The following is a 9,829-nucleotide window of genomic DNA, read 5'->3' as shown; positions in this document are numbered from 1 at the left end:
TGTTGCCAAAGTCCCGCTCCAGGCCACGGGGGCACAGACAGGAATACACAGAAGCAGAAAGCAAAGGCAGTTCAGGTGATCAGAAGAGCAAGGGCAATAGCGCGGTTTCAAGGACCAGCGGATCCCCACAGTATAAGGGAGCGACCGGTCAGAGGGCCAGAGGATGCCTGAGACCTTTATCATCAGGCGCTGGGGGTTATGTGCCTCTGGGGTCAGATCATTTCCCAGGCTTGGATTGGACCCATTCAGATGGGGTTAGACCCTCTAGCCATAGATCCCCTGGAGGGCCAGTCTAGGCTCCTGTCTCTGAATCAAAGGCTGCGACCTCGTGGTGATTGTACCCAGCACCCAGGACAGATCACCGCATCCAAAGGTCCAAAGTTTTATTGTTTTGAATACATTCTCCAGCAGCCCCCCAACTTCCCTCCCCCCCACCCTCCATCCCCAATACAGAATAAGGCTTGACCACAGACCCCCACCCCAGGGGCCCCAGCTAGGAGGCAGAGGGGGCTTCCAGTTTGGTTTCAGGGCACCCCCTTCTCACCCCCCCCACCCGCCTGCCTGTGGGCTAGTCCTAGGAGCAGCTGGGGGTGAAGGGGTTGGACCAGTGCTGGGGTAGGGGGTAGGAGAGGAATAGCAGGCACTTGTAGAGATTTGTGGCCTATGGGCGGCACCCCTCCCCCTCCTCTGCCCCCCACCCCCCAACATGGAATTTTTGGTTCATCATAAAATGTCCCTCCCTCCCCTGCTGCAACCCTGTGGGGTGTGAGAAACCCAGGCACTCAGGGCCCCTGGAGGGGCAGGGAAGGCAGGATCGGGGCTGAGGATGGCCGGGAGTGGAGAGGGACAGGGACAGGGACAGGGACAGGGACAGGGGGCAGAGAATAGGGAGGGAGACAAGGCTTTTACTTCCTAAGCGATTGTAATAAAAAACGTTCCTGGGCATTGAGGCCAGCGCCTCAGTTCAAATATAAATTCCCCAGAATGGAGGTGGCCCCCTCAACTCCCCCCCCAACCCCCCACCACCACTTTGCCTGGAGCTTCGAAACCCACAGATAGGGGAAAGCCCCCAGCCCTGGGCACCCACCCACCCTCACCATTAAAAAAAAGAAAATTAAAAGTTTTATACAAAACATGGGGGCAGGAAAGGGGAGGAGGCAGGGAAGACACCAGAGAGCTGTCCTCACCTCCAGGGCTTGGGGGGGGGGGGGTTAAGGCAGCAAAAGAAGCATGGGAGGTGGGGGGACCAGGGCCCCCTGCCCACAGCCCTCAGGAATCTCGATGCTCCAGAGAGAGCTGGGCTGTAGCGTGCTGGAGGTCAGAGCTCACTCGCCTCGGGGTGAGGGGTCCCCCGGCCTCCCCGGGTCCCTCCCCACGCACCTTCTTGTCCTCACCCTCATCCTCCAGGCCCCCAGCGGGGCCCCCACCCCCCTCCAGGCGACAGTCTTCGCTCCAGCGCCGCTTAAAGCGCAGCTTGAGGGGCATGCACTGTGCCGCCCCGGGTGCCTCGCCGGGCTCGGGCTTGGGGGGCGCAGGGGGGGCACGGGGGGTCTTGAACACCTCCCCGTCTTCCTCATCTTCATCGCTGATGTCAGTCACCTCCACTTCCTCCGACTCGCCTTCCGAGATGGGCTCCACCTTGATCTGCGGTGGCGGCGGGGCCAGCGCCCCCGCCCCTGCGCCCTCGGCCAGCCCGCCCGCGCCGCCGCCGCCGCCCATGCTCTTGTCAGCACCCACCGGAGCCTTCTCCCCGGCCGCCCGCTGCCGCCGTCCCAGCGGGGGCGGCTGGAGCTTGAACTTGAATGGGGAGGAAGAGGAGGAAGAGGAGGACGAGGCCGAGGAGGGGACCGGTGGGGTCTCGGGCGCCAGGGGCGGCAGCGGGCACTTGTCAGGGCGCTGGGGCTGGGGCACCACCAGCCCGGGGTAGTGCAGGAAGGCGCGGGGACTGAGGTGGTAGTTGTAGACGCTTTGGGTGTGGGCCTGCAGGTACCGTTTCATGTCCTCAGGGCTAAAGGAGAAGTGGGAGCCTCCCCCTGAGCCGCTGGGGCCCCCGCCACCACTGGGGTACATAGGGCTCAGCGTGGGGGAGGGAGTGTAGGCCAGGTGAGTGGGTGTCATGGGCAGGGCCGGTGACAGCTGAGGGGGAAGCAGGGAGCCAGGCCCAGCCAGAGGCGACACAGGGAAGGGGCTCAGGGGCTCGGGGCCACCCCGGGGCCGGGGGTAGACGCGGAAGACGCCAGGGTCATGGGGCAGGCGTGCCAGTGGGGGCCCGCGGAAGGCCCCCAGCTCCGGAGGGCCTGGCGGTCGGGCCCGGGGGTCCTCTCCCAGCGGCTCTTCCAGCTCTGACGTGCCATCGCTACAGTCACTGACTGAGCCCCGACCCAGGCGTCGGGCCACCACAGCCGAGAAGAGGGAGGATGAGGAGGAAGAGCAGGCCGGTGGTGAGCGGGGGTCCTCGGTGGGGGACAGCACCTCGGAGGGCGTTGAGGGAGGGAAGCGGAAGTGGCTGCCACCCGACGGCACTGGCGGGGCGCTCTGGGGCACCGCCCCCCCTGCAGGAGAGGGGAGACGTCATTGTCAAGGCCCGCAGCCCAGCCTGGACCCAGAGGCAGATCCCCTCCTCCCTCTGAGGCCCAGCACACCAGCCCTAGTAACTCACCAGCCAACCCCACATCGATGAAAGGGTAATTAACCAGCACCAGTTTGTTGAAGTTGAACTTGTAGGTGAACCGTTTCCCCTTGGTCTTGTGCAGAATGCGTTTGTTGTAATAATAGCTGTGGGCGCAGAAACACATCGGATGACCGCTCACACCGGACCCCAGTCTAGACCCCATTCCTTGACCCAAGTCAGGTGCTGCTCACAGAGAGGGACCAAGAAACCTGGGCCACGCAAGAGAAACCAAGGACCCGGAGGAACGGACCTAGCTCTCCCCTCAGGTCTGGGGCCAGACTAGAGGCCACACCCAGGACTGCAGTCTCTCCTCAGGACACCTCTATGGGACAGAGGCGCTCAGAGGGGCCTTAGGACTTGCCCATCCAGGGTCACACAGCTATGATTTGGCAGAGGATCAAACCCAGAGCCTATTCCCGTGGGTTACAGGCTCCCCAACCAGTGGGGGCTACCCACATCTGCCCAGGGGCTTCAGCCCCTCCTCACCGCAGGGCCCGGCTCAGCTTGTCGTAATTCATCTGAGGCTTGCACTTGCGGACGCCCCAGAGCCGAGCCACTTCATCGGGGTCCTTGATGACGAATTCCCCGTAGTCCCCCTGCCAGGCGATGACCCCCTGGTACTCCTCCTTCCTCAGCAGCTCCAGGATAAAGTGCCACAGCTGGATCTGCCTGGAGCCAGGGGACGACTCCGGCTTGTAGGCCCAATCCGGGAAGGCAAACCCTGGGGACAGGAGGCAGGGGAGTGGCCCCGGGTCAGGACGCCAAATCCAAGGCTCCGGGTCCCCTCCCAGGGTCCACCCTCCTACCCCGCCCTCCACATGGGGAAATCCGTCTCCCCTCCGCCAAGTCAGGACCTGAGTTTGAGGGAGACAGTGTGTGTCTGTGTGTGAGGGGGCTAGACAGGAGCTGGGGGGGGAAGGGAAGCTGGAGCCTGCTCCAGCGACACCGGGAGAAACAGGAAACCGTCGGCGGCGGGTCCCGGGGCCAGTGCCAGGGGGCCAGGCACCAAGCCAGGCCGGCGGGCAGGGCTGCCAGTGGGGGAGGGGCAGGAAGGGGCACACGTGGCCAGCCGGGTTGGGGCGCACCCCCCCAACCCCCCCAACGCCCATTCAGGGCCAGTTATACCCCTCCCCCAACTCACCCCACAGCTCCAGTCCCCTTCTGGGAACATAACACTGTCTCCCTCCCAAAACCTACCAGAGCCCTACTCCCACCCCAGGACCCGATGATTTTTTTTTTTTTTTTCTTAAAAGGACCAGGAGGGGTGGGGTGGTTGGTTGACGATGAGGTCAGCGCTTGCACACACAGAGGCTTCTGTCTTCCCTGGAGAGTGAAACCCAGACTGTCTGAGAGAGAGCCCCCCCCCCCAAACCCTAGACCCTCTGTGCAGCACTGCCCTCCCCGGACCCAGGCACATGGACACAACCTGGCTGGAAGGCCCCAGCCCAGGCCTGGAGACTGAGCAGGCAAATGCTGCAGCCTGTTCCCCCCTTCCGCCTTCTCATCCTCAGCTTCTTCCCTGCCCACCTGCCTACCCGCCCCCAGCATTAACCTTGGGTAGAGGTTGGTGGTGGGCTGGCTGGTCCCTGGAGGGGGTGGGCAGCCTGTTGGGGGGGGGCTGCGGTTGTCATTTCCCAAACCCCGGGGTAATCAGGGGCCATCAATAATTCAGCACTAGGCAGCCGGTAATGGAGGGGTGGGAGGAGGGAAGGGGAGGAAGAGAAGGAGGGGGAGGCAGGGCAGGGGCCCTGGTGCCACCAGAAGGAGAAGGCCAAGGTGGACAGCTAAGGATGGGCGGGGTCCCTAGTCCCAGTCAGGCTGCACGGTGAGCCTCTGGCCCCTGGCCCTGGCTCAAGCCCCAGCTCAAGCAGGTACCAACCAGGCCTGGGGCGATGCTGAGCCTCCCTCAAAGACTCCACCGCAGTCTGGACTCCCAACAGGGGATCCTTCCCCTTGGGGACACGGGTTCAGCAGTTCATACTGCCACAGGGACCACTCCTTCTAAATCCAGAGCTGACTCTGTCCCCTACAGTGACCCAGCTTCCTGAGCCCTGGCCTTGGGTAGAATGGGATGGCCAGCATTCCCCACGTAGTCCCTGCCCAATTCAGAAATCCCAGCCTCAAACCAGCCCCTTAGGGCTCCGAGGATACGACCTCCAGCTGGTCACAGACCCAGAGTCCTACACCAGCAGGCCCTGTTCCATTCAGAAGTGACAGCCCCCAACAATGCCTTTCATAGATCCCAGCATCCGTAGCCCCATCCCTCTCACAGGAATCCAGGTGTTCACCCCATTATCCTCACCCTGCTCGAGAATCCAGGTCCCAGGGTCTTCCTCAGAGCTCAGAGGCCCTTGGGAATCCAAGTTACCAAGTCACTAGCTCCATGTACCCTCTGAACCCTCCAAAAAGCTCCTACCCCCCACTGAGGGCACCAAGCTCTGTGCTTCTCCCACCTAAGCCCCAATTTGGCTTTCAGACCCAGGAGTGTATGTGTTGCGGGGGGGGGGAGGCGAAGCCCCTGAGACAGCAGTCTGGAGGTGGGGGGGTATACTGACTTCCATCCTCCCCCCCAAAATTAAAGCCACCCTTCCCAGCCCACCCGCCCCAGCCTCCTTGTCCCGGTAACCAGGCAACGTGTGTGCAGCGACAGTCCTGGGAGCGGGGGAGCAGGAGGCTAAAAATAAACTTTGCAGAAGAGAAGGAGTGAGAGAGACTACATGCAACACAAAGGGAACTCGAAAGGGAGGTGGGGGGCTCTGGAAAGGCCGCACGCCGCATTCCGGCGGCTGTCCCAGGCCACCTTGTTAACCCCCCCTCCCTGAGGAAGCCCCCCTCCAGGCCTACGACCCTGGATCCCACTCCAGGCAGGGACCCTCGCCACTCCCAGGTCCACCCCAACCCAGCTTTCCTCATCGGACATGGCATACATGAGGGCCTGTTCCTGGCTTTGGGGGGAGAAGAAGAGCGGGGGTGACGTCAGGGTGTCTCAATGGGGCTCTGTTCCCCAGGCCTTGGAGCCAGGAGCCAGGCACGGGCAAGGGGAGCATGTGTGAGTGTGTTGTGTATGAGTCCACGTGCTTAAACAGGGAACCACCGGGCCTGCACCAAGAAAGCTTGGGGGAGCAGGACCTCTGGAGCATGGGGGGCCGGTGAAACAGGGAGCAGGCAGCTGACACAGAGGGGTGCTCAGGGCATTTTGAGACAGGGTGGAGAGGTGGCAGCAGACAGACAGGAAGGGTTGGGATGGCAGGGTCCCAGAAGGCACACCTGGGTCCCACAGAGGCGGGGTAGGGATTCTCCCAGACAGACTGGAAATGCGGGGGGGGGGGGGGGCAGAACTCCTGGGCACCCCCCAAATTCACATGACTGGCCAAACTTTTTTTAAAGAGACTATGGGGGTCGGAAGGGAGGGGTGGTAGTAGAGGAAGAACACGCCGACCTCCTGGGGGGCCCTACCACCTCCCCCACTCCAGGCAGCCCTCGGTGGCGCCAGAGCCGGGAAGAAAACAGGAAGTGGGAAACAGCCGCGGCAGAGAGGAGAGGGGCCGGGATGGAGGATCGGATGGAGGGGCGTGCGGACGGACAGACGCACCGATGGGCCGATCGGGAAGCCATTCCAGGCCCCCGCCCCTTCCCCCAGCCGGAGAACCTACACGCGGCTCGGGCCCAAGACAGGGTTAGGGGAGCGGCCCAGCCGGTCCCACCAGGCGAAGGCCCGTAGCAGGGAGGGAAGACGAGGCGGGGTTGTCTGAGCGCCTAGGCCCCCTCCCCAGGCGAGGGGAGGCTCCTGCTGCCCCCAAGGCCCAGGGGCCCTGGAGCCTGTGGGAGCCAGAGAGTATGTGGGACGCACGTGACTGACCCTACAGCACTCCGCACCCCTGCCCCACCCCCCTGCCCCCCTCCTCGGCCCCAATCCCCAGGCGCCGGAGCACGGCTCCGAGCCCTTTAAGAGCCGCCCCCACCCGCCGAGCGGGGGGGGGGGCGGGGTGGGTGGGCCGGTCGGGGCACACACCCGCACACAGGAGCCCTAGCCGCGGCCGCCGCCGGGGGAAGGAAACAAGTTTGAACAGCGGCGCCCGGCCCCCTTCCCCCTCCCCCGTCCCCGCCCCGGGCCGGATTCCGACGGGGTAGACGGGCAGGGGGCGGCTGGGACCCCTCCCCCCAGCGCGCTCGGGCGCAAAGTCCAGCCCGCGCGAGCCCGGGGGCGGCGGGGGAGGGGTGGGGGGAAAGTCCGAGTGGGAGGGGGGTTAATCCCGCTGCCCCCCGCCCGCCGACGGATGGGGGGAGGGGAACCTTGGCCCCTTAAGGAGGAGCAAGTTGGCGGGGAAGAGGGGGGCGGAGGGAAAAGACGGCCGGTTGAAAGAGAAGCGCTGGATGAGGGAGGGGGGGTGAAGGGGGAGCCTCCGCGTCCCCCCCACCTTCCCCACCCTCCTCAACCCCGGGGCCCCGGCGGCGCGGGAGAAGGGTACCCAGGTCTCCCCGGAGCCACCTTAAAGCCGCGCGTTCTAAGGTCGGAAACAAAAAGTTCCTTTTTCGAACGTTCGGGCTGCGCTTTGGAACTTTGCGACTCGGCGCGGGCGGGGGAGCGAGGAGCCGGCGGAGACGGGCGGGGGAGGGGCGGCGCAGCCCGGACCCCGAGTCTTGGGCTCCCCAATCACGCCCTCCTCCTAGAAGCCATCCCGTATCCCCCTCTAAGCCGGTGCGGGGCACGCGCCGCCGTGAAGGTCATGGGCCGGACCACGCAGCGCGGAACCGGGAATAGCGGGCCCCGTGGACAGCCCCCCCCCCACGCCCCGCACACGTCCCGGCCCCCAGAGTGCAACGTGACAGAGCGGCGGGGAGGGACCCCGCCACCCCCGTGATCCCGGGAGTGGGGGAGAACCCAGCTTTCGGGGTCCAGTAGGGAGAGGACCAGGACTCGCAGCACCCACACCACTCCGCCCGGACCCAGAAATTGGGGGTCCCGTGCAGCACCCCTCGCTTGCGCCACGAGAAGCAACAGGTCTCGAGTGCTCGGGGGTCCCCCGGAACTGGGGATCACTCGGGCTACCCCGGAACCCTCCAGCCCCCCCAAAGTTTCTCCGCCTGGTTTCCCGGGGCAACAAGTCTCCCCCACACGTGCTGCCCCCGCCCCCACCTGTGTCCGCCGGGGTCTTCATGCTGGGGGGCCCGGGGCGAGGCGCCCCGACTCCGGGCCGCAGCTCCCGGCGCCCGCGCTGCCCCGTCCCGTCCCGCGCCCGTCGGGCCGCCCTCGGCGCTTCACCCGGCCTCGCCTCTCAGAGCCTCTCCCCTCCCCGCCGCCGCCTCCCGGGTTAATATCGCACTCCGGGGCCGGGACGCCCACGCCCCCCGGCCGGCGACGTCACCGCCGCGTCGCCATGGAGACACTGCGCCCGCCCCCTCCCCGCGCACTCACACACACACTCGCCGGCGCGCAGCCACTGAGGACCGGCCGGCTCTGGGCTTAAAGGGGCCGCGCGGCGGGGGAGGAAGGAAGGAGGGGGCGGGGGTGGGATGGGGTCCTGCGGGTCATGACCCTTTTCCGAGGCTCCAAGTCTGCAGATAACTTAAGTCCTTGGCACTCGCGACCTGCCGCCCCTCCTCCTCCTGCCCACTGCAGAATCCAGAGTTTCTTTTGGGAGCTTGTAAGAGGGCGGGGTGGGGGGCACATGGAGGGGGGTCACAAACTTTTGAAAGGCCTGGACCTTTCGGGAGGGGGCAGAATCTTCACCGCAGGGGGGCGGGGTCAAGACCTTGGGGGTTGATCAAGACCACAACATTTCCCACCCTGGCCTTACCCTACTGCCCCCCCCCCCATAGCCCTTAGCCTGAATGGGGGCAGCTGTCCAGGGGTGGGGTGGAATGGGTGGGAGGCATTTCCCAGCATCGGAAATGGGGAGGCGGCTGTGCCCTCCGCTCCTCCGGGGATGGGGTCTTGGCCTTCCAGATATCCCCAGTCCCAGCTGCGGAGGAAGTGACCTGAGAGAATGCATTCGGGAGCATCCCCCCACTCCATCCCCAGGCTGCAGCTGTTCTAAGGACGCGGCTGGCGTCGGAGGTACCCCCACCTCCACGACCAGCGCAGGGGTTCCGGAGGTGGGACCAGGATGCGAGGGGGCGATCAAAGTCTGAACAAATGTGCTCCCAAGGGGCACTGGGGGGTCGCCAGGACAGAGGAAGGTAGGGCTTAAGGATGAAGGCCAGTGCGTAGGGCAGTGTTAAGTCTGTTCTCCGCAGCAGGGAGGGATGGAAGGAGCCTGAGGCTTCAGGAAACAGGAAATCAGCGCTGATCAGATGGCTAGTTGGAGCCGGCAGCAGGGTAGAGAGAGGGCAAACAGAAGCAATATCCACAGACCGAGCCTGGAGACAGAGTTTCAGAGAAGACTCTGAGGTACCAAAGGAGGGGAATATTGCAGGGGTTGGGGGGTGATGCTCAGAGAAACTGAAACTGAGAAGATGGGCAGGGAGAGACAAGCCACAGGGAGGGAAAGCCAGCAGGGTCAGACTCTATCTTCTTAGGGCTCTAACCCACGGCGGGTTCCTAGATGCATTAGAACAGTCTCTCACCATCACCTCAGAAGAAGTCTCTAGCCTCTTCCTCCGTGAAGACCAAAGCCTCCAGGGAAGCATCACCTCCCTGGGGAATTATGTAACCTTGCCTACGGACAGTGCAGCTCCCCCACGGATATTGTAACCCTCTGGGAGCAGTGTGGTCCAGCAATAATAATCACCATCATTGTTATTATAACAGCTCCCGAATTCCTAGCGCTCATGATGTGCCAGGCACTGGGCCAAGCATTGTCTGGGGCATCTTGTCATTTGATGCTCACAAAATCCCAAAGAGGGAAGTTACTATTGTTATCCCCATTTACAGATTAAGAAGGTGAGGCTCAGAGGGGAAATCAGTCTGCCGAAGTCCTACAGCCAGGAAGTGTTGGGAGTCAGGATTCAAACCCGACCTATCCCATTTGAAACCACCACCCTTCACCACTATGCTTTACTAACGCCTTTACTGTCCGTCCCCCCCCCCCCCCGCCAAGAAAAAGACAATGCAGAGTTTCAAAGATAATAGGTCTGTAACAACTTCAGTGATCCCACACTCCCACCGACAAGAGAGACCTGTGTTGCAACCCTAACTTTGCTATTTCCTGTCTGTGA

At 63.7% G+C, this 9,829-nt stretch overlaps 1 protein-coding gene across 1 annotated transcript; it reads right to left on the bottom strand.

Moving 5' to 3' along the window:
• Positions 1-448: 448 nt before the first annotated feature.
• Positions 449-7,967, bottom strand: ERF (ETS2 repressor factor). Its single transcript, XM_036103309.2, has 4 exons — positions 7,809-7,967; positions 3,158-3,392; positions 2,660-2,775; positions 449-2,552 (listed from the first exon to the last, which is right to left on the bottom strand). Exons 1-4 carry the CDS (start codon positions 7,828-7,830, stop codon positions 1,270-1,272), a joined length of 1,656 nt encoding a protein of 551 aa, XP_035959202.1. The 5' UTR covers positions 7,831-7,967; the 3' UTR covers positions 449-1,269.
• Positions 7,968-9,829: the final 1,862 nt, after the last annotated feature.

Source organism: Halichoerus grypus, chromosome 15, assembly GCF_964656455.1.
Source record: "Halichoerus grypus chromosome 15, mHalGry1.hap1.1, whole genome shotgun sequence".
In the NCBI taxonomy this organism is placed as follows: domain Eukaryota; kingdom Metazoa; phylum Chordata; class Mammalia; order Carnivora; family Phocidae; genus Halichoerus; species Halichoerus grypus.
This window is presented reverse-complemented; position numbering and strand designations above follow the sequence as displayed.

Coding starts and splice junctions, on each gene's coding strand:
- ERF (XM_036103309.2), bottom strand. CDS start 7,830: ATGAAGACCCCGGCGGACACAG. Junction 2,776..3,157: donor AAGCTGAGCCGGGCCCTGCG/GTGAGGAGGGGC, acceptor CTGCGCCCACAG/CTATTATTACAACAAACGCA. Junction 2,553..2,659: donor CATCGATGTGGGGTTGGCTG/GTGAGTTACTAG, acceptor CCTCTCCTGCAG/GGGGGGCGGTGCCCCAGAGC.